General features: G+C 49.4%; 1 protein-coding gene and 1 long non-coding RNA gene across 6 annotated transcripts in view; one reads left to right on the top strand and one right to left on the bottom strand.

Annotated features, from left to right (window-relative positions):
* LOC141570507 (uncharacterized) overlaps positions 1-3,698 on the bottom strand; it is a 46,018-nt gene extending 42,320 nt beyond the window's left edge. The window contains exons 1-2 of the long non-coding RNA XR_012494550.1: positions 3,605-3,698; positions 2,717-2,813 (exon numbers count right to left, since the gene is read on the bottom strand). This is a non-coding gene — a long non-coding RNA (uncharacterized LOC141570507). The remainder of the gene's footprint in view (positions 1-2,716; positions 2,814-3,604) is intronic.
* SERPINA1 (serpin family A member 1) lies at positions 2,218-14,010 on the top strand. 5 transcript variants are annotated; one of them, XM_019745926.2, is made up of 6 exons: positions 2,218-2,527; positions 3,958-4,061; positions 9,729-10,375; positions 11,582-11,852; positions 12,664-12,811; positions 13,739-14,010. In XM_019745926.2, exons 3-6 carry the CDS (start codon positions 9,733-9,735, stop codon positions 13,928-13,930), a joined length of 1,254 nt encoding a protein of 417 aa, XP_019601485.2. In that variant the 5' UTR covers positions 2,218-2,527; positions 3,958-4,061; positions 9,729-9,732; the 3' UTR covers positions 13,931-14,010. The 5 variants fall into 5 exon arrangements, with proteins under 5 accessions (XP_019601485.2, XP_074183090.1, XP_019601496.2 ...); XM_019745937.2 differs by having other exon boundaries at positions 2,384-2,527; positions 3,958-4,065; XM_074326987.1 differs by having other exon boundaries at positions 2,404-2,527; positions 3,961-4,065.
* Positions 14,011-24,259: the final 10,249 nt, after the last annotated feature.

Below are 24,259 nucleotides of genomic sequence, written 5' to 3' on the forward strand. Positions count from 1 at the left end.
AGAAAACAAGCGTGTGCTTTCTGAAATGTCAGCAAAGATTGCTGAAAGCTGAAAGAGATAACTTAAAGGATCTCCTGTTCATCAAAATGTGACAACTTGAGCTTCTAAAAGGAAATATCAAAACTAGTTAAATAGGACAAGGTCAGTCTCCTCAAAATTGAAAGTCCATAATGGCCGCAATGGCCCATAAATTCAAAAGGGTAAAATTAAAGTGTAGAAAAGGTTAGCTTTATAATAAAAACATTAGTGTTTTTTGTTTTTTTCAATTTTAACAAGTAGAGGATGAAGCTAGAGACGTGTTTTATTCCTTCTATTAACTATAATGTCACTTCCAGTGCATAGATTTTTCTTCTTATTCTCTGAGCAAGGATGGGGTGTGAAGACAACACACTGTGAATTAGCCAAATAGTTCAGAAAAAGCAAGAATCGAACCACACACAGGAAGTGGCTCCAGAAGAAAGAGGAAGGAAACAGGGCCCACTAGGGTGTTGCAAGTTGCAAGATTTGCAACAAGTCATGAGAAGATGAACCAGGGGTGCAACTTCAATTCATCACCTGGAAGTTAAAACCTAGAACATTTGACTAACGAGTTATGAGAAGACAGACAGTGCCGGTTATGTGAAAAGAGCAGGCCTGGTGTTAAACACTTCACAAGCATCCCCTCATAAGAACTCTAAGAGAAAGACTCATATTATCCCCATTTTACAGATGAGAAAGCTGAGGCTCAGAGAGATGAAATGAAGTCCTCCCCTGAATCCGAGTTGGCCCAGCTCCATCCACCCCATGCCCAATTCGGCCCTCTGAACCTCACACATGCTCAGAAAGATGCTAACTGCACCTGGGCCTGTGCCCTTAGGAAGCAAAATGAGCTCTTGGTCCCGGGACAAAGAGTGCTGCTCCCCAAATCTTCCTCCTGCTCGGTCCCCTGGGACCCGTTTGAAAGGTTTCCCAGGCCCAGGACACATCCCCAAAAAGCATACAGTGGTTGGCATTGCCTTAGGGCCCATCTGTGCCTGAGGCCGCCCTAATTCTCACATGTCATCATCTCATTGACTCTTTGCAAACCTGGGAGAAGTGACCATTCTTCTCACAGATGAGAAAACTGAGGCCCAGAGAGCTAACATGGCTAAGACCTCACAAAAAGAGACGGGTGGAGTTAAGGATTGAACTCAGATGCTAGCAACCAAGCCCATACCTGACCCTTACTGCCCTTTGAAGAAGAGAGCCAGTGCCTAGAGGGGCAATCCCATAATGAGCATGGGGGATCCAAGAGTGGGGGTACATGTGGCATACCTGTGTGTGTGCATGGGACAGCTTGGCTCCCACACTCCCCAGGGAAGTCTGCCAATGGGTAAAGCACCCCTAAAGGTCACCATCGCTCTCCTGACCAGTCCAGGTCTCTGGTCCTTGATGTGCTTAGTCCAGGGCCCCTCGCACATTTCTCCCCTCTCTTCCTGTTGCAGACCTCACGCCTCAGCTATCAGGTTTCCCTCCCTCCTACTCCCATCTCTAGGCAGGGCCTATGGAGGGGAAGGGTGTCCCCAGGTTCCCATTATTTACAACCAGACTACAGGATCTTCCTCTGATGCATTCACTCCTAGGGAATTAGTCCAGACATTGCAATCGATGATTCCAGAAGTAACCAAGGGGACAAGACGTTCCCTACCATGCGTTGTGGTTCAAGGGACACAGTGCCTTCAAGAATGGCCACTGGGTTCCCCCACCCCAGGAATTTTGTGCTTTCTCGTTTCCCAGATCCTCTCACCCCCTTCTTCCCAGGACATGTCCAGGAGACCTCCCTGCAGAGGAATGGGGAGTGAGGGAGTGTGAGGATGCGGGTAAGGAAGGGCTGAGCATAGAGCCCTTGACTCAAAAGGGACACCCCTGAGCCCCTCACTTTCTCCAACTCCTCCTGCCCCCTCATCTTTCTTCATTCCTCCTCCAATGTTCCGGACTCCCTATGATGTCTTGCATCCCTTCTGTACCCAGCCAGGGTCTGGGACACACACAGACCCCTCGCAGCCTCCATGGGGCTCCCACTGGGCATTTCAGAGGTGGCTGATCCTCTTCTCTCTACAGCTGGCCCTGGAAACCTGCCAAGATGCTGGTGCCAGGCCCTGGGCAGGAGGGGGATGCCTGTCATCCCCATTAATCCTCTGAACTGGGTGCCACCATCCCTCTTGCAGAGGAACTACGTGACTTGTCCTGGGTCACATAGGCCAAACAGAGCAGGAACAGCAGGTGACACACAGGACTGCCTGGGCTGGGAAGGGCCACCTGATGTCCTCCTAGCTATTGGCAGCTTTGTGCAAAGCAACTTCCTGCCCCAGTTCCCCGCCCCTCCCAGACCTGCTGCCTCCACCGGCCACTCCTTCCTCCTAGGCGGGCAGAGACTGGACACTGTGCTTGGAGCACGTGTGGCCTGCATGCTGCAGTCCTCAGCACCCTGAAGCTCCAGAGGAAGAGGAGGAAGAGCAGGAGGTTGGGGCGACAGGAGGCGAGGCCACCGCAGCACTCGGAATCAGAGGTAGAGGGAGGACAGCCCCCTATCAGTCCCCAGGCCACCGGGCTGAGGGGGCCGAGCTTGGCCATAGCCTGGAAGGTGGGGTGCTTGCTGTTGTCCATCCAGTGCGAGAGGTGGGCGGGGCAGCCGAGCTTGGAGAAAAGCCAATGTACAGATGGGGAAACTGAGGCACAAGGAGGTTAAACGGCTTACCTGAGATCTCATGGCCCATGAGTGGGGAGCCAGTTCCCTGGTCTGAACCTGTGTGCTAGACAAACCTGAAGGTCATTCACCTGGCAGAGTTCCACAACTGAGAAGGGAGACAAAAATGTCCTCACCTATGTACTCATTCAACAAATACCTGTGGAGTACACACTATGTATCAAGCAGGCGTGGGTGCGGGGAGGGTGTACGGAGTGTGAGGTGGTCTGCCTTAGGTTTTTAAAGGGGTCGCAGTCAAGTGGGGGCCTACTGGCCTCAACCCTGCACCATAACCCCTAACCTCCACCATGGCCCCTAAGGGCCTGCAATAGAGTTGGAATGGGGTCACATTCAATCTGAGGAAGATTCCAGCAGTATGTGGTTCGCACTGGTCTGCCAGAAGCCATATCCAGTGGAAATAGACAGGTCTGAGCCTGATGGAGAATTGAGTCTCCTTTTGCCCAGAGAAGCATGGAGAGCAGGGCTTCCAGAGGGTTGTGTAGACCAAAATAAAGAGCCTACTGCGGCACTTTACGTAAGTCATTTTGTATATCCCTGACAACCATGGTACCATAGGAAGTGGGACTTCCAAACCCCGATGGTGCAGGTGAAAACACCCTCTGGTTCAGAGAGGTAAAGCAGTGTGCCTAAAGCAGCACAGCTCTTCTTTCTAAATTTACTCTCTGACTCCTGACCTGTGCCCATGGCCACCCAGCCTAAAATGGTTATGTCCCCATCAGTCAGACCCCCGTTTCTACTCAAGGAAGTTGAGCGAGGTTTTGTATCTGACTTTGAATGAGCAGCCTGTCTATTATGGGCCTCAGTTTCCCTGTCTGACAAGTGGGCACATCACCTATTGCAGCCTCCACCCCTCAGCCCCCCCCGCCCCCACACACATACCCACTGCTCATGGCAGCAGTGCATCTTCAGCAGCAGGTATTTCAAGGCTGCTCAGTAAATGGCAGCTCTCGCTACCGATAAGGCAGCCATGGAGAACTCCCCAGTGGAAATGTAGGGCCAGGAAAGTAATATTGTGCCAAAGTGCCTGAGTCACACCACCCCCACCTTGGATGCAGGATGCTGCGATTTACGAGCGGGACAATGATTCCCTTTGGTCTGTGGAGAGCGGGCTGTGCGCTGTCCAGGCCGAGCACATACAGGCAGCGTGGGCGGGCTGCTCATTGTCAGGAGGACGGACTTAGGCCCTGTTTGCTCCTCCGATAACTGGGTTGACCTTGGTTAATGTTCACCAGCAGCCTCCCCCATCGCCCCTCTGGGTCCACTGCTTAAATACAGACGAGGACAGGGCTCTGTCTCCTCAGCCTTGGTCACCAGCCGCGGCCCAGGACAGTGAATCGTAAGTACGTATGCCTTCCGCTGGGGAGAGTCTCTGGAGGGGGCTTCCGGGTTCCTGCATGCCCAGGCAGCACCCCACCCTCACCCCTGCCAGAGATGCATGGAAAGTGGAGTGGGGTGGGGTGAGGCCTCCTGTCGTCATAGCAATAGCATCCTGGAAGATCCTCTCCTGCTCCCAGAGCCTGCCCAGGGCCTCTCCAGTACCTACTGGTGAATAAACTGGCCCTCGATAAGCAGAAGTGGAAGTGGGTGTCTGGCTGTGGTGTCCTGCGACCACGGAAGGAGCACGTTTCTGTGGGCAGAGCTGCACCCTTCCTGCCAGTAGTCTCCACTGGCCTCACCTCTCCTACTGCTTGGCTGGGTATCTTTTCCTGTGCTACAGATGAAGAAATTAAGGCCCAGAGAGGGACAGTGGGAAGCCCAGGCTAATGAGGGGACGTGGCAGGGAGGCCAGTCCAGACTAGAAGCCCAGAGTCCCAGCTGCTCATCGGGCCTCCACCCTCTGCAGAAATGCTCAGAACAGAGCTGTGCCAGGCTTCAGCCTGGAGGAATCAAAACGGGCCTCCCTGTGCGCTGGCCTCTGGGTGTCCTTACGCGCAGAGCAGGATGGGAAACACTGGGAGGGGCACCATCATGGGGGCGCCGACCTGTGTTCCTGAGCCCTCCCTCTGACCAGGTGGCTTCTAGGCTTCTTGTAAGCAGTCCCACATTTAAGCCCCACAACAACCTTCTGAGGTGGTTACCGTGGTTACTCCCATTTTATAGATGAGGATGGAGAAGTGTATAACTTGCCCCAAATTACAGACCATCCAGGATTCAAACTCGGGCCACTTAGTTCCAGCACCCATACTCCTGACCCACTTCTTACTGCGAACATTAATTCTCTGGGGCCTTGGGCGCCACTGGGACGTGGGAAGCTCCACGAACGCTGGGCAGTCTCAACTTCTCTCTCCTCTTGGGCAAAATGTAGATAACCTTTACCTTCTTTCTTCTCACCCCAACCCCACTGGCCTTGACCTCTGGAGTGTTGAAGGATATGATTATTTCTGTCATTGGATTTTGGAGATGGGGCTACAAAGATGACCAAGGCCAAGGCAATTAGACTCTCATCTAGTGCTCTGAAAGACCCACAATGAAATCAGTATCAACTGATGCTTCCTGAGAGCTGACTGTGTGCCAGGCATTTCTTGGCACGTTGCACATATTTAAATTGCACAATAACTCTATGAGGAAGTACACCCTTATCATTTCAAGAAAACTGAGGTTCAGAGAGGTTAAGTAACTTATCCAATGTCACACAGCTGATAGCACATGGAACACAAGCATTCTGGCCTCGTAGCCTCTGAACTTAGCCACAAAGCGATGCTGCCCCTCTTCACTTAGCGGGCCACCTCTGCAGTTTTCTGTTTCAAGGCTTCTGGCTTCAGCTTGATACATAGAGAAAGGTTGAATGCCAGGTTCTGAAATTGAAATGCCTAGGGTTCAATCCCAGCTCCGTAAGCAACTAGCTCTGTGGTTTTCAGTAAGTTACTTAACCTCTGTAGGCCTCAATTTCTCCTTCTAGAAAATGGGGCTAATAATAATTCCCACCCAAAAGGGTAAGCTTTGAAGGAAGATTAGATGGAACAGTGCATATCAAGTACCAGATATTTACGAATTGTGATGATGACGACAGTGCTGTGATGTTTGCTGGGCATAGGGTTTGGCAGCTCATAGGCAATAAATAAATATTTAGAGGATTGAATTTAAAATTTTCCAAACTCAAAGGTGGTTCATTGCTGAGCAGGGGCTCCTTCTCTGGTCCTGGGCAATGTGCTGACTGGCCAGGAAGAAATCTGCCAGTTCTCCAGCGTGGCCCCTGCCTATATGCAGGTACAGGGAAGCTGCCACACCTGGTAGGTGCCCGCTCACCCATCACCTTGTTTATTTCTCACAACTGCCCTGTAAGAGATTCTTTTCTCCACTTTACAGACAGGAAGCTGAGGCTCAAAAAAGTGAAGTCGCTTGCCCAAGGCACTTGCCTGTAAGTGGCAGAGCTGGGTCACACCTGGGCTTATTCAATGCCAGGTTTCAGCAGGTTGTGACCTTGCACAGTTGTTGCCCTGAAACCCATTAGGTCACCGTCAGGCACTCATTTTGTGCTCCTGGGTGGACATGGTATGAGATTAGCCAAAAGGGATGGTTCCCTTCCCTCTACCCTACCTGCCACAGACTCTGGAAACATCATCACGGTGCCGTCATTCCTTTGGTCCATACACCTCCGGATGCCTCACTTCTACTTTCTCATCTTGGGGTGGCTTCCCTGGCACTAGGCTTTGGAGGGTGTGGGGTGCTGCCTTTGACAGAAGGGTGAGGAGAGAACAGAAGTCTTGGGCCCCCAAAGTTTTAAGAAACAGATTGGGAGGCAAAATAAAGCCAACAGGAGGCTCAAGGTCAGGGTCCCTTAGGGCCCAATTCTGACAATAGTAGAATCTGAGACCTGAGGACATGGCTGTCTCAGTCTGTAGTTCAAGTGGCGAGAAAACCAAGGCTTGTTCCAGCTTTGTCACTGACCACTGTGTGGCCTTGGCAAGGCCCTGACCAGCTTTGGGCTTCACACCCCTTACTGCAGAGGGAGGAAGCCAGAGCAGGTGATCTAACACCCAGGAAGATGGGCTGGGGGCAACAAGCGCTCACCTAGTTGTAGCCCCTCTCCACCTCAGCCTCACGTCAGGCTTGCCACCTTCTAAGTGAGAGGGCACCTCACCACATCCTTCCCCATGGGACGTCTCAGTCAAGTTTGCGCCACCAAACCTGGCTGCCCCTCTAATTAAGAATCCAACGTTAGTGCCCAGGAACTTCAGTTAGGTCTTTCCCCACCTTGATTTATCACGTGGAGAGAAAATGCCCCAGGACAAGAAGATTTTTACCCAAGTCCAAGTGGACAGTAGTGGCCTTGTCAGGGCTAGAAGCCACAGCCTCTGGCCCTGAGGTCTTTCGGCATATTTCATGTCCCCACCCTGCCAAGGTCCAATCCCTCCTGATCTCTGGGTCCTGCCTGCAAAGATGGGGAATTTCCATGAAATCTGAAGGACCACACCTAAGATCTCTGATCTCTCCTGATCTCTGGGTCCTGCCTGGAAAGATGGGGAATTTCCATGAACTTTGAAGGACCACAGTGGGGAAGTCAAAAGAAACCTGAGGCAGATGGAAACATACAGAACTACTTTTAGTAAGATTCAGCTCTAAAACCACAGGCTAGTTCAAGAAAAATATAAACACATATTATGTAATGCATGGTCTGCTTTGTGTGGATTATTTAGAGGCATGAATGCCAGAAAGAAGGTGGTGGGAAGAGACCAGTTTGCTGCTTCTTTTTGTTGTTTTATTGGGAAAAAAACTTTTAAAAGCCCAAGGGAATAGATGAAACCCAGCCTTTCTTATTTCCAACTTTTTCCACTCAGGTTTTTATGTGCCCAATTCAAGGACTCCTTTGTCTTTGTATTTTATAAAATGATAGTTTTAGTTATGTGAGGCATAGCTAGCTGCGAGGTATGATCAAAAGATATGGTGAATGTTTAAATTTTTAAAAATTTATTACAGTAAAAGACACATTGCCATTAATCCCTCTCAAAATACTCTCCTTCTCATCAAACACACTTATCCCATCATTCTCGCCACTTTCTGAAGCAGTTCTGGAAGTCCTCTTTCATGAGTGTCTTTATTTCATGCTCTATCAGACGATGGTCCATGTCACACATCGCTTCTGGTATGGAAATTTCTGTCAAATAAAAACATACGGTGTGTCCTCATCCACCTGACACCATGTGATTTCTGGCTTTTATCCAAAGTCAAAATGCCCATGAAAGGGAAACGTTTTGAATTGATTCAGAACATGGAGGCAGCCATGACAGTGCAAGTAAAGACACTCACAAAAGAGGACTTCCAGAACCGCTTCAGAAAGTGGCGAGAACGATGGGATAAGCGTTTTCGAAGCGAGGGGGGGGGGTATTTTGAGGAGGATTAATGGTAATGTCTTTTACTGTAATAATTTTTTTAAATTAGTTTCAGGTGTGCAACACAATGTAATAGTTAGACATTTATACCCCTCACAAAGTGATAACCCTCCTCCCCCAATCTACTACCCCTCTGTCATCATATATAGCTGTTACAGTTCCACTGACTCTATTCCTTATGCTGTACTCCATGTCCCGTGACTATATATATATATATATATATATATATATATATATATATATATATTAAATTGTAGTTGACATTCAGTATTATTCAGCTTCAGCTTCAGGTGTACAGTGCAGTGGTCAGGCATCTACATCATCCATGAAGTGGTCTCCCTAATAAGACAAGTGTCCATCGAATACCCTACAGAATCTTTACAACACTATTGATTCTACTCCCCAAAAGTAATACATTTTTTTTTATTTCAACATTCACCATATTGTTTGGTCACACGTCATTTGCGGCCACAGGCACGTCTTCCTCTGCTTGCACCTCGACATCCATGAGCAGAGCAGGCTGTGCCTGGGGGCTGCAGACAGGCGCTGGGAATATCTGGGGTGGAGGGAGCTCTGTGGGGCGAGCAGGGCTCCGTGTCGCTGCTGTGACAGTGACCGTCCCTACATAGAATCTGCTCCTGCTGGGTCAGCCACAGGCCTTGCCACTCCCTCCTGTCTGTCCCCACCCTCACCCCCAGCCATGGATCACATTTCCCTCCCTGCCTATCCTCTGAAGGCTTCCAGTTTGAACCCCCGACTAGCCTCTCTCTCATCCAGCTGCTCTCTCAGAGCCCCTCAGTGTAAGACTTGATGTCTATACTTATTTCACTAAGTTCTCCTAACAACCTCACTCTCTATATGAGGCTAAGTGAGGGCCAGAGTGACTAAATGATTTGTACCGAGAAACCAGGTCTGCGTGAAGAGAAAAACGATGCTATTTCAATAACTGCCCCTCTCCAAATACACAGAAGCCCCCACTACACAAGAAAGGCCCGTGTCTCGAACACCCAGTCCTTGCTGAGCCCAGAGCTGGGACACACACAAGTGGTGACTGGGATAAGCAGCTACGCTGACTGCAGGGACGACACCACATTTGTATGGCCGAGACCACAGACTCATTGCGAGGGCAGCCCTCTGGCCGTAAGGGCTGAGGCTCACGTGACTGTTCAGGGGACACAGCCCCCACCCCCACCCTGAGTTTCCTCAAAGCTCTGCTGTGTTCTGGTTGTACGTCCTTGTGTAAGATCCTCCCCTCTGGGCAGTAGCCTCTCTGTCCACCAAATAACGGGGTTCGATGGCAGTGCTCCTAGGGCTGTTCCGGATCCAATCATTCTCACGTCTAATCTGGCCACTTCCTGAGTATCATGTGCATGTACCTTATGCTTCCTGTTCTTCAGTTACCCCTTTTGTAGAACAGGAGCTTTGGCACTTGCACCTCAGGGCCATTGCAAATGTCAGTGGGGACACTGAGAGTGTGAATTCCAGACCCAGACTATCCGGGTGTGATTCCGGTGTGAGTCTTCCAATGATGATGACATAGGCAAGTGCTTGGCACAGGGCTGGCACATAGTAGATGTTTAATAAACTCTGGATGCTTTTCATGGTGTTAATCAGTGGCCAGGGGGACTCACCACGTGCCTGACTTGGGTATGGGTCCCCTTCTCCTCTTGCAGGACAATGCCATCCTCCATCACATGGGGCCTCCTCCTGCTAGCAGGCCTGTGCTGCCTGGTCCCTGGCTCCCTGGCTGCGGGTCTCCAGAGCGACGGTGTCCAGGAGACAGATGCATCCAAGCACGGTGACCAGCCGGCCAGCCACAGGATTGCCCCAAACCTGGCAGACTTCGCTTTCAGCTTCTACCGCCAGGTGGCCCATCAGTCCAACTCCAGCAACATCTTCTTCTCCCCAGTGAGCATCGCCACAGCCTTCGCGATGCTCTCCCTGGGGACCAAGGGTGAAACTCATACCCAGATCCTGGAGGGTGTAGGCTTCAACCTCACCGAGAGAGCAGAGGCCGATATCCACGAAGGCTTCCGGAGTCTCCTCCACACCCTCAACCAGCCAGACAACCAGCTGCAGCTGACCACCGGTAATGGCTTGTTCATCAGCGAGAAGGCGAAGCTAGTGGATAAGTTTTTGGAGGACGTCAAGAAACTGTACCACTCAGAAGCCTTCTCCATCAACTTCCAGGATTCCGAGGAAGCCAAGAAACGGATCAACGATTATGTAGAGAAGGGAACCCAAGGGAAAATTGTGGATCTGGTCACAGAGCTTGACAAAAGCACAGTTTTTGCTCTGGTGAATTACATCTTCTTTAAAGGTAGGTTGCACAACTAGCCTGAGCTTGTTCCCATGGAAAGAAACATCCCCAAATATTCTCAAACAGTCAGTTTTTAAACTTTCCTTGGCAGTGCACGATGTGATATGGCTGTGCACCTCTGCATGTGTTATTCAAGTGTCCTCACACAACCACTAAAAAACTTTCCATGATGAAGTAGGTTAGGGAGCGATGGGTGAAACAGTGAAAGCGCCATGTTCCTGGCAGAACTTCAGAGCCTTTTACGGTATGAACGTTCTCATGTGCATTGCACGTCCCTACCAGGGAGGGAGGGAAAACATGCAAGTGTGTCCTCCAACAGAGAGCCAGAAAAGCAAACTTTAGCAGAGTGTGTGAGGGAATAGCGTTTCATGGAACAACCTAGAACAACTCTAGTGTAGTGGAAAGAGGAACCCGTGGGGCCCAGAGGGCATTCTGAGGCCGTTTAAACAGTCTATGGAAATAGCCTGGGGAGGGGCGGTGACAGTCAATGTCAGGGGCTGCTTCCTTCACACTGTGGGCTCCGTGATCTGAGGCGGATCTGAGAGCAGCGAGGCTGGAGTCAGCCCATCATGGGTCCCAGGTGTGCTGTGGGACTTTCCGCAGGTCTTGTTCCCTCTGCAGCCTCAGTCTCCCCCTCCCACCCAATGAGAAACTTGAACTCAGGGGACCCCGAGGTTCCCATCTCCTCTGACTTTACAGGATGGTGACAGTCAGTGGGGACAGCAGGGAGGGAGATGGCCAGGCCCCTGCATGTCACATGTTGGTCCAGGAAAAGGTCATTAGAGTAAGAACAAGAGTGATTTCCCTGAATGCCAAGAACCGCCAATTAGCAAGGGGCAGGGAGACTCGGACGAGGAGGTGCCACGTATGACTGACACCAATAATTTTCATTTAGAAGCTTCTAAGCAGCCCTCAATTAAATAAGCATGAAATGCAAGTTCAAAGCGCACGCTGCCCAGCCAGGCTGGCATCCCTTAGCCTCTACAACACAGAAAATCTGGACCCTCGTCTAGGCTGGTGTCATCCTCACAAAAGTCCCTTCAGTGGACAGATGTGCGTTTTCGCTCCATTTTACAGATGGGGAAGCAGAGGCTCAGAGAGAAGCATCTCATCGAGGAGGCTCAGGGCTGCTTTACTCTCCCACTTGTTCCTAACCCCCCTACCCACCCCCGCCACCGGCTGACTTGCACCCTCCCCTCTCTCCAGGCAAATGGGAGAAGCCCTTCGAGGTTGACCAGACCACCGAGGAGGACTTCCACGTGGACGCGGGCACCACGGTCAAGGTGCCCATGATGGTGCGCCTGGGCATGTTTGACCTGCACCACTGTGACACGCTGTCCAGCCAGGTGCTGCTCATGGACTACGTGGGCAATGCCACCGCCTTCTTCATCCTGCCGGACGAGGGGAAACTGGAGCATATGGAGAACAAGCTCACCAAGGAGGCCCTCACCAAGTTCCTGGTGAAGAGACACCTGAGGTGACTGCCCAAACCATAGGCTGGCCTGTCACACCAGGCCTGGCCACGGGGCGGGGGAGAGTGGACTCACCTTCCGTGGGTCAAGCAACTGTGTGTGGCCTTGTGCTTGCAGACACAGAGGCCAACGTCCATTCAGGTAGCACCAGCCAGGCTCCGTGAGATGGATGGTGTCCACAGCTGAGGAGGAAAAGGTCCTGACCTTGGGGACTTCCTCCACAGCATGGACACTGCCTCTTCCTGGTACCCACACCAGGTGCAGGGAGAGTAACACCAATACACGCCATGAGAAACCCAAGAAGGGAGCGATGGGCTTCCTGGCAGAGATGGAGTGTGGAGTGAACAGATAGGAAGTCCATGGCTAGGATCATGTCAGGCCCTTCTCGGGGCCACACTTTGTCCCCATGGAAAACAAGAGCTGAGCCATCAGCCCCAGGCAGTCACTCATCACTCACTGAGCAAATGTCACTCAGCACCTGACCCCACGCCCCACGTTCCCCTGGGATTCCACCCACAGAGAAGTCCCCGTCTGAGGGTGACCAAACCCGCCAGGGCAGGGTGCAAAGTGCCTCCACAGGACACCCGGGGTCTGCCTGGACAGCTTCTCAGAGGAGGTGGCATTTGAGAGGTATTGCAGCACAAGGAGATCCCTATCGTTCTAACACTCTCCGACACAGGCATAGAGGACCCAAGCTTAGAATAAACCAACATCCACCTCCACTGAGCAAAGAAGCAGGGCGCTGAGTGGGAGAAATGACCAGAAAAGGAAACTTCAATGCTGTGAAATTCCTTTGTTTTCCCACTATTATGACAGATCTGCCACTTTACATTTGCCTAAACTGTCCATTTCTGGAACCTACGATCTGCAAACCGTCTTAGGCAACCTGGGCATCACCAGGGTCTTCAGCAACGGGGCTGACCTCTCCGGGATCAGTGAGGACATACCCCTGAAGCTGTCCAAGGTGAGTCTGTCCGTGGCGTCCATAGGTCAGAATGTGTAAGGAGACTGCAGCTCAGGGGTGAGCTGAGCAAGGGCCAAGGGTCGCAAACACACCTACAGACTGAGGTGGCCGAGGAATGCCACTGGATCCACCAAGATTGGGATGTGGTCAGATGGCTGACTGGAGGAGGTGGCCTCATGTGCTTTGGACATTTTAGGGACATCCTCTGAGGTGGTGTCACTGACCCTCTGCCTCATCTTTGGTCAGGGCCTTTCCTTCTTTGGGCCTCGATGGACCCATATTTACAAAGACAAAGTTAAGGTCAAGGATTTCAAAGCACTTTTGGCCCCCGTGTTCAGTGACATTGGGAGCTATCGATGAATCACCGAGTCTGAGTTAATGAGCGATTTGGGCCAAAAATGCCATTTGTTCAGAAGAATTAAAGGTGACCAACTACAGTTCAATACAGGCTACAAACTGAGTGCCTGGCTGTGAAGGTCCCCATCAACGTCCTGGCCCCCCAGGAGCTTAAAATCTAATACTACAAACAAGTGATATGTCAAAGAAGACAGAAAGTTCAAGTAAATGTTGTACCTCCTGAGGTGGTGGGTTGTTTCCGGGGAGGCGGAGAATGTGGTCAGGAAGGAGAAGTGAGGGTGTGCGGTTGGAGTCAGGCACAGGCCTCGAGAAGGTGGATACAGGGCCGTGTGTCCCCTGCAGGGAGGGATGACACGGCTGGGGAAGGACAGGCTGGTGGGGACAGGGCCAGTGAGCCCCTCCCTGGGTACCGCTCTCCTCTTCAGTCCTTGCTTCCAGGTTGTGGGGGGGGGAGCCTGTGGGGGGGGGGCCGGTGAGCCTGTGGGGGCAGGGAGCCTGTGAGGGCGGGGGAGCCTGTGGAGGGGGGAGCCTGTGTCTGCTCAGAACAGGCCTCTGCTCTCTCCCCTGCAGGCCCTGCACAAGGCTGTGCTGACCATCGACGAGAAAGGGACAGAAGCTGCTGGCGCCACACTTGGGGAAGCCATGCCAATGTCCATTCCCCCAGAAGTTGAGTTTAATAGGCCCTTCGTCATCATCATCTACGATAGAAACACCAAGGGTCCCCTTTTTGTAGGAAAAGTGGTGAACCCTACCCAAAAGTAACTGCCTCTCTGGTTCAGCCCTCCCCTCCCAGGCCAGGTCCCCTTCCTAGATGACAATAAAGAATGACTGGCCCGGCCAAACTTGAGTGTGACGTGTGCCAATCCCTCATCGTCTTGTCTGTGAATCTCCCTGTATGTCTCCAGGATGTGTGTGGGATCCAGGCCGAGCGATCTTTCATGTAGCCACTATATTAACGTGTATTATATTAAACACTTACCCTGTCCAGGCACTGTGCTCGGCCAAGGGAACAGTGGCTGAAAGCCACCGTTTACTGCCTCTTCCCCAATCACTATGGAAAGGCTCCATGTTTCCAGTCTTGTCTGCGAATTGCTCAAGGGGAATCACACGCTCAAATTCCAGTCCAGGGCCCATGCCTCTACCAAGGAGGTCCACCAAGGGTCCCCCAAGTCCTCCTGCTCAGCCTCTACCTCTGTGCCCCCGTGAGAGCCTCTCACCCTGCAGGGCGGCTGGCACCTGCCACAAGGCTGCCTCCCTGGTGCTCCCAGCCTGTGGGAGCCGCCACGTGTCCAGCAGCGGAGCTCAAAGGCCAGGGCCCCTTTTCATCCCACATTGTCACCTGGGCCAGGCTTGCGCCCCGACTGCTCACAGGTCTTTCTGCAAACAGCTCTGGCTGATCTTTCCAGGAGTCCTTTCCAGTGGGATTGGACTGGGAATATATATTCTGTCCTTGTCATTCCATCTCTGCCTCAGGTCCTTCAAAAGCATCTTCCTAGAAGCAGGTCTTTTCTCCCCAGGGGAAGACAATGGTCTCTGCTCTTGGTCTGTATCACCTGTTCAAACTGACCAGGAGGTTCAACCCCCAAGACACGTACCCTATGTCCTCTTGTCCTCCCTCAACATATGGCCAAGATATCTTGGGTGGCTGTGGAAAGTCATTCCAATGATTCTTTGGTCATGGGAGAGGAAGTATAGCAGACCCCTGACCCCCACTGACCCTGCCTGCCCTCCCTGGCTGAGCTCTGACGGATGACACATTTTATAGATGGTCTTCGAAGGGAAACCACAGCTTCTGGGCCAGAACTAGAGGCTGCCCCAGGAGCAGCCCTTTTCACCAAGGCTCCTTCTGTGTCCACAAGGCTCCACATGGCTCCTTCCTGTGTCCAAGGCCCTGCCGAAGGGCTACAGCAGTCAGGACAGCTGGCTGGGCCCCCAGCCTGAAGGAGCGAGCTCGCGGGGCTCTCAGGGGATTTGCTTGTCCTGGGGAAGGGCTGCTCCATCTCACACAAATCTAGTAATCACCGTCTAAGCCACTCACTGGGTTGAATGTACACCTAAAGAACATGGTTGAGTCCTAGAAATGCACACCTTTTAAGTCAAAATGGCCACATATGTGCAGTTTTACATCATTTAATATAATGGGTTCAACTGTTTCCTAAATAAGCCTCATATCCTCTTGAGTTTTCTCTGTGTAGAGACTTCCAGTTTCCACAAATCCCAATAATGATATGAACATTGTCAAACACCTACAGTGATGCCAGACGTGAGGGTCTAAGGACCTGGATCAAGTTCAGACTCTGCCACTTTCCCGCTGTGTGACTTTACTGAGTTTGCCAAACCTCTCTGAGCCTCAGTATACACTCATGTGTGGACATAAAACGTACCTTGAGTGGGTGTGAGGTTCACACTGAATAGTTAAAACAGCTTGTAAAGAACACAACAAGGTGCCGATGTCAGGGACTTTATTTGTGGCATGCTGAGCTTCTAAGCCTGGCTCTCGGGAGGGGTTATTCAAGCATTTTCTCACTGAATTTTCATAGCAGCAGTGTGATGCCGTGAGCAGAGCTGCTTTTTTTTTTATGACCATTCAATAGATGAGGACATGGAGGCTCAGAGAGGCTAGCTGTCTTGCTCATGGTCATGGAGCTAATAAGTGGCTTTAGGGCCTTCCTTGTTCCTCCAAACCTCATGTCACCATGCTCCCTCTCAGACGGCCCCACTGGACTGATGCAGAGCTGAATTCCTCCTTCAAGTATAAGGAAGGCTGGAGCCGACAGCACATACCTCTGCAAGAGAAACACCCCTTGGCCCCAGTGGGAAAGTGGCTGAGCTGCTACAGCTGTTCCCACCGCCCCCCAAGTTTACAGAGTGCATAGCCCTCAGCAAGCAACCTGCGCAACACTTCACATTCCCCAAATCGGCATTTCGTGGGAGAAAAGGGGCAGATGCCAAGGCCAGTTGGAACTCCTGAGAGTCCAGGGAAAGGCCAAGAACGCTGAATGAGCTGGGTGTACTCACCTAAGGTACCATCATTTCACTACTGAGAATGGCCTGTCCTTACATTAGTCTGCACTCTGATTGGCTGGGATCCAATTCAAATTAGCTTAAAACCCCAGAGGGGAATTCATTGGCTCAGAAGGGAATCAATAGGGTTCATCATGGGGTGGGCAAAGAATCAGGGCCACCTTGTCAGAAGGATGACGAGAGTGTGCCACCAATCAGTCAGGACAGCCAGGAGCCTCAGCTTTGCCTGCTCTTCAGAGCATTTAAAATATATCCACTGTTTATTTATCTACCTCCTCCCTTACCAGGGTCAAATATAGGGTGATGGAAGGAGAACTGACTCTGGGTGGTGAACACACAATGTGATTGATATATAGATAACATATTACAGAACTGTACACTTGAAACCCACATAATTTTACTAATCATTGTCACCCCAATAAATTTAAATATATATATATATATATATATATATATATATATATATATATATATATATATCTCCACTAGCTCTCGAAACCAGTCCTTGAAGGACATAGGCTAGGAATCATTATCCCCAATATACAGATGGGGAAATGGAGTTTCAGCAGGTTGGAAAACCTGCCAGCCAGACCTAGAAGGCAGGTCCCTCATTTAAGCCTGGGCTGCCCCGACAGTACGCATTTTCCAGACATCTCAGACATTATGAATAATTCCAACCTCCCAGTTCACACAGGGTCCACCTCTCTAGCCTAACACCAGCTGAAGACACAGCTTCTGGGGGTTCGGGACTGGTCCAGGTCAGTTTTCCCCTCCAGCAAGGACCCAGCTCTTCTCTGAAACACATGAGAAGGAAACACACAGGCAGGCTCCAGGCTGAGGCGGGACAGCATGGTCATGACATTTGCACCTCTCCATCAGTTTGCAAGGAAAGACACACCAATTCAATTTTAAGCATAAATAACAAACTCTTGAGTTTAAGTGCGAGCTCTGTCCTGACTGGGACATCTGAGCTTCATTCATAAAATGAAGACAAAAGTCAAGGGAGCGTCTGGGCTCTCACACAGGTGCACTGGTTCAGAAATGGGAAATACAGATCACACGTGGATTTCTAGCTCACGTGCTCCTTTTATCCTCTCCACAAGCCCAAGGAGTGGGCATTTGTTCAACAAGAAAACACTCATATTTCCTGCGTATCTGCAATATCCTGGGGATAGAAAAAGGAGGCCCAGGACCCACCCTTGAAGAACGCTGATCTGTGGTGGTAGACAATGGGTAACAAATCAGGCCTTGCAGTGTGGTGAGAGTGCATGGTCGGAGTCCTTCCAGAGCCATCAGCGACAACCCACAAACATCCGCAAACAACTTAGACAACTGAGAGTTCCTTCAGAAGCTGGGGCCTTTCTGTAGTTGTTCTCTGTTGGACATTCATGACTGGTGCTGCAAGCAATCACGCGGCCACACTCATGGCCAGGCCCTGCAGGATTGCGTTGGAATGAAATCAAACCAAGTCTTGCAGGACTAATGGAATTAGAGCTTCAGGGTGGAGAAATCAGAGGAAGGCCCTCTCACCAAGGCATCTCCCTTCCCAGCAAGGACACAGGCAGCAAATCAGGGTGCTAGCCATCGAGGTTCTGAGCAATTTGTTACCGCAGCAAAACCCAGCCCATCCTGACTGATGCAACTAGAATCGAGAAAATGCACTCAAAGAAGCCTTCACCTAAGAAGCAAGCCTTTAACGACAGCTAAGATAACAAAGGACAAGGAAAGGTAGAAAGACAAACCTCAGGAGGGAACTGGAAAGAAAATGTCGGAACAAACCCACGCCAGGGGGAAACAGTCCAGGTGGCCATTGTAAGCATGTACTAGGAAATTTGGGGGATGTGAGGTGGAGTCGCATGGGAAAGGGTAACAACAGGACAGTCCCACAGGGAAATCCTGATGCCAGATGGGGGTGACAGATAATACCAGGGACATTTGGTCTCCATGACCAGATGCTCCCTTGGTACTTTTTATCACTTTGGTTACCTGAGAACAAAGCGAACACCAGGCATCCTACATCAGCCTCTAATTAGTGTAGAACCCTGGCCAGGCCATTTGGTCTCTGTGTGCCTCAGTTTCCATTACTGAAATATGAGAATGATGAGACCTAACTCAGTCAAATTTCTTCTATGGATTATTCTGTGAAGTGTGTCTTAGTGCTGGTTCTTACCAAATGTTAATCACTCATCAAGTCTGCAGATTCCAAAAGTAATAGTTTGGGGCTAGCTTTCCACTTTCCTGTCTCTGGAAAGAGTAAATTACAGATATTCACACAGTTGGCTACCGTGGACGCTGAGCGGGAGTCAGACAGCCTGGGAGCTTTCCACAGCCTACCACTAACATTCTCCGGGAGCTGGAGAAGTCACCTCCCCACTGCAAGCCTCGGTTTCCTCACCAGCGAAACAGGAGCATTAAGATCCTTTAAGGTCTTTGATATTCTGCAAGATACTAATGACATGAGGGTGGCCCAACGTCATTCATTCTTTCACGTGGTTGCTCTGAGCCTTGGCACTTGGCCGGTGCCTGTTATCTCCCTTCTGTGCCAGGACAAATGGACTTTGGAGCCTGAGGGTCACGGAGCCCAGCTCTCGACATGAGCTTTCTTAGGGCTGGTACCTTGACAGCAACAAGCCCTGTGACTTCAGGCCACTGACATCTATGTATTAAAGGACAACCATGTCTCAGGCGCAGTTCTAGGCTCTGGGTGTGTTTTAATCACTTACTCCTCTCAATAACTCTGTGAGGTGGGTATCAAAGCGAGATGAACCCTTGGTCCTGCATGGTCATGGGCTCCCATCAGCCCACCCTCAGGTGGCCTTGCACCTGCTGGTTCCGCTAAACTAGGCCACTTCAGGGAGGCACAGCAAGGCCCTCCACTGGTATTAGGCGCGCTCGCTGGCCAGGGACGGGAAGCTCCCCAGGCTTATTTCCTGCATGAAAAGTGGGGGCGGGCAGTTATTGGGCTATGGAACTTGGCATCCTATCCCCTGAGACTGCCCTATAAATAGGTGAAGCCATGAGAGAGTGTGGGACAGCCCGTGGGCAAGACCGGCCCAGCGAGCCTCTCTGGAGAATAAGTGAGTTTCACGTGCTGAGCGAGTCATCCTCCATCAGCCTCCTGAGCTGGCGCCGGCGTGGGGTGAGGCTGGGCCACCGTGCCAGGACTGTTATCTCTACTTGATAGAGGAGAAAACAGAGGTGCAGACAGGTTTGGCTCCATTGGCCGGGGTCAGGATTTGAAAGCAGTCAGCTAGCCTCCACTGTCCTGCTCAGCACGGTCAGTGGGTTATAGAATCACTCCCCTCAGATGTCCCAGTGCACAGTAGGCCCTCTGTGACCGCAGGTGCTGGTGGGCATAGCTGCTTTGCTGTTACTTTTCTCCTTCCCCTCCCCTCCCCAGGCTTGGACTGGACCCTGTGGCTGTGGTGGTCTTCAGCTGTGACTCTCCCACCTGCAGAGGCAGGAACGAGCCACCTTAGAGGCCCCCAGTTCTTCACCACGCTTCTCTACCCCACGGGCCTTCTGTCTTACCTGGCTCCTTAAAACTTCAGCCAGAGCCGGAGTCCTTGCTCTTACCTGTGATCCCACGCCCTATCTTACCGGATAAAGCAAATGCCTGTTCAGCTTTCCCTGTGACAGCCTGTTCCCCAGATTCCCAGAGGATGGCCCCTGGTCTCCCCCTCTGCTCCCTGGCCCCCACCCTCGTACACTGCAGTCCCCTGGCCTTGATCTCTGAAAGGTTGAGGTGTATTCATTAACTCCTCAGATAACCCTGCTGCCTGTCTGTCACCTCTTTCCCTTTCTTTTCTGGGTTCGTGGCACATCTTGCTATCTCTTGGCCCCTCACTGATCCTAAAAGCTTTAGTTTGCAAAACCCATGAACTTCTTCCCCCAAAGAGCTGATCTCCAGGCCCCTTTCTGGCTGAGTTTGATGAGCAGACTGATTACATTCACTTCTCTCAACAATCTCATTTTAAAGAGGAGGCTCAGAGAAATGAAAACTTTTGTCCTGAGTCCACAGGGGATAAATGACAGAGGCGATTCGAACCCAGGCCTATCTAAAGCTAAAAGCAATGCTTTTCCACCACCTCCTGCCTCCCCTCCGCACCCCCCATGTCACTGGAGAAAGAAGCATCTTTGAGGCCTGTCCTCTGAGCCCAGGGCTGGGAGACAGGTGCTGCCCAGGTGGGAGGCAGGTGCTTCCCAGGTGGGCAGGTAAGCTGATCAAGCGCCCGGACTGTGATTTGGGGGCTGGAACCTGAGACTCATCATGGGGTCAGCCTGGGAAAGGCTTCTGGGGTCTGTGGCTGTGTGAGTGTTCAGTGGGGGCAGCCCTCATACTCAAACCCTGCTGTTATTAAAAACCTCTTCCAAGTGGCTGCCATTAAGCTCCCAGTGGCATAAGGACCACAGGGCCATTCGAGCTCCCAGATGCCAGGTGAGGAGGTTTGTTTGCTGTGTCTCCTGAGGCCTTGGCACAACATTCCACAGCGCAATGCTGGGATCCCTAGACAGGGTCCCCCGCCCAGGAAGAATGGGCACCCCAAACTGACTGGGTCTACTGAACACTTTGGCCCCAGAGAAAATTCAGTTGGGATTCCCTTGACCCAAGCCACTCTGAAACAAGAGAAGTCTGCCCAACCAGGGAGGAGAAGGCCTCCCAAGTGGGCCTCATGTCTGAGCCCCTCTGCCCCCACAGGGGACCTCCACAGGGGCACTTTTGACCTCAGGAGACACTGGGAAATGTCTGGAGAATTTCTGATTGTCACACCGGGGGGTTGGGGGTTGCTACCAGCATCTAGTTTTATTTAGGGATCGTGCTAAACACCCTACAATGCACAGGACGGCCCCCCACATCTCAGAATGTTAATAGTACTGAGCTTGAGACAGTGGACTCCCTGTGTGCTGGCCCCTAGAAGCACCCAAGTTCCTACCTCAGGGAGGGAGTCAGCAGGACAACACCCCTGCACAGAGACCTGCCTGCCCCAGCTCTGCTTCACCAGCTGTGTAGCGACCTGCTCAGAGCTCACTTTTGACATCCAGTAAAATGAAGATAACAAGATACTGCATGAGACAAAGGTTAATGTCTGTTCTGAGAAGGCCTTGATGTTAAGGGCTCTCGTGGGCGTTTTTTTTAACAGCATCCCCCAGGCCTGGAGTGTGTAGGATCAGACATGAATCCACTTCAGGCTCAAGTGGCTGGCAGGTGTGGGCTGTAGTAGTTGCGAAAAAGGGGAGATGAATGAAGTGTGTGGAGCGGGGGCGAGTCTGGGCCAAAGTCAGGCACGATGGGTTTCCTCACAGCTCCACTGTGGTCTGGCTGCACATCACTGGGCAAGAGCCTCTCTGTCCATTAAATAACAGGGGTCAACAGCAGCCCCCACTAGGGCTGCTCCAGATCCAGTCATCCCTAGGCCTGATCTGGCCCCTTCCTGGGTGATTGTGCACGTGTACCTTATGCTTCCCGTGCCTCCGTCTCTTCTTCTGTAAGACGGGGCTGTTGCGTTTGCACCTCAGGTCATTGCAGATGTTAGTGGAACTTTCTAGAGAATGGACTCTGGACCCACACTACCCTATTTGTTGACTTTCCATATTTTTCAATTTTCTATTTCATTGATCTCTGCTCTAATTTTTATTACGTCCTTTCTTTTGCTCCTCAAACTTTTCCCATAAAAATGAAGAGGAAGGAACCCTTTCTGACTTACTTTATGAGGCCAGTATTACTTTGAAAACAACGCCAGACAAAACAAGGAAAGTATAAACCAATGTCTCTGATGAATATTGATGTAAAAATCCTCAACAATATGGTACCGTGTTTCCCTAAAAATAAGACCCAGCCAGATCATCAGCTCTAATGCGTTTTCTGGAGCAAAAATTAATATGAGACCCAGTATTATATTATATTATACCCGGTTTATATTAAAATAAGACGGGGTATTATATTATATTACATTATTATTATATTATATAAGACTCGGTCTTATATTATATTAAAATAAGACCAGGTCTATATTAATTTTTGCTCCAAAAGATGCATTAGAGCTGATGGTCCGGCTAGGTCTTATTGTCAGGGAAACATGGTAGCAAATAGAATTCAACAGAACATTACAAGGATTATACACCACTACCAAGTGGGATTTATTCCTGGAATGTAAGCATGGTTTAACATGGAAATCAATCATTACAACATACCATATTAACAGAATGAAGGGGAAAACATGACTATCTCATTTGATGCAGAAAAATATTTGACAAAATTCAACATCTTTTCATGATAAAAACACTCAAAAAACTAGGAATAGAATGAAACTACTTCAGCATAATAAAGACCATATATTAAAAGCCCACAACTAACATCATAGGAACAAAACAAGGATACCTGCTTTTGCCTCTTCTATTTAGCATAGTATTGGAAGTTTTAGTCCGTGCCATTAGGAAAGAAAAAGAAATAACAAGCATCCAAATTAGAAAGAAAGGAGTAAAATTATCTTTGTTCACAGACAACATGATTTATATGTAGAGAGCTCTAGAGATTACACACACACACAGACGCATGCACAACACACATACATGCACACAAAACTGTTAGCACTTATAAATATATTCAGCAAAGTTGCAGGATACAAAATCAACAGGCAAAAATCAGTTGCATTTCATACATTAACAATGACCAATCCATAAAGGAAATTTAAAAATAAATTTCTTTGACAATAGCATCAAAAAGAATAAAATACCTAGCCATAAACTTTCTAGGAGGTGAAAGACTTGTACACTGAAAACCACAAAGAGTCGCTGAAAGAAATTAAAGAGGACATCGATATCAACAAATGGAAAGACATTCCATGTTCAGAGATTGGAAAACAATATTATTAAGATGTCAAAAGTACCAAAGCAATCTATATATTTAATGCAATCCCTATCAAAATCCCATACACATCTTTTATAGAAATAGAAAAATCTATCCTAAAATTCACATGGAATCTCAAGGAACTCAAATAGCCAAAACAATCTTGAAAAAGAATAAAGTTAGAAATCTCACATTTCCCGATTTCAAAGCTATAGTAATCAAAACAGTGTGGTACTGGCTTAAAAACAGACATACAGACCAATAGAATAAAATGGAGAGGGCAGAAATAAAACCTTACATATACAGTCAAGTGATTTTAAACAAAAGTGCTAAACTAACAGGATAAGGACATAAGGACACATTTCTCATTAAGTGGGTGCTGAGAAAACCGTATATTCACATGTAAGAGAATAAAGTTGGATGCTTACCTTATACCATATACAAAAAATTACTCAAAATGAAAAACAAACCTAAATGTAAGTGCTAAAACTATTAGAAGAAAGCATGGGGGAAACTTCATAACATTGATTTAACAATGATTTCTTGGATATGACACCAAAAGCACACACAACAAAAGTTAAAATAAGTAGATTATATCAAAATTTAAGACATCTATGCATCAAAGAACACAATCAACAAAGTGAAAATACAACCTATGAAATGGGAGAAAAATATTTGCAAATTATATATCTAATAAGGAATTAACATCCAGAATATATAAAATACTCCCACAACTCCACAACAAGAAAAAAACAAAAAACAACCCAATTAAAAAGGGGCCAAGGATTTGAATTAATATTTTTGTAAAAATATGTATGTGGCCAACAAGCACATGAAAAAATGCTCAAAATCATGGTCATTAGGAAAATACAAATGAAAACCGCGATGAGATACCAACTCACACCCATTAGGATGGCTATTTTTACTTTTATATTTTTTTATATTTACTTTTTTTTTAAAGAAAATAACAAGTGTTGGCAAGGAGGAATTGGAAACTGTGGGCAGTATCAGTAAGAATGTAAAATGATGCAGCTGCTATGGAAAAAGTACAGTAGTTCCTCAAAAACTGAAAACTGAAGTACCATATGATCCCAAAATTTCACCTCTGGGTATAGATTCAAAGAATTGAAATCAGGGTCTTGAAGAGATATTTGTACACTGTTCATAGCAGCATTATTCACAGTAGACAAAAGATGGAAACACCCAAAAGTGCATCTACA

This window comes from Rhinolophus sinicus, linkage group LG03 (assembly GCF_036562045.2).
Source record: "Rhinolophus sinicus isolate RSC01 linkage group LG03, ASM3656204v1, whole genome shotgun sequence".
Classification (NCBI taxonomy): Eukaryota; Metazoa; Chordata; class Mammalia; order Chiroptera; family Rhinolophidae; genus Rhinolophus; species Rhinolophus sinicus.

Coding starts and splice junctions, on each gene's coding strand:
- SERPINA1 (XM_019745926.2), top strand. CDS start 9,733: ATGCCATCCTCCATCACATGGGGCCTCCTCCTGCTAGCAGGCCTGTGC. Junction 10,376..11,581: donor GAATTACATCTTCTTTAAAG/GTAGGTTGCACA, acceptor CCCTCTCTCCAG/GCAAATGGGAGAAGCCCTTC. Junction 11,853..12,663: donor CTGGTGAAGAGACACCTGAG/GTGACTGCCCAA, acceptor CTATTATGACAG/ATCTGCCACTTTACATTTGC.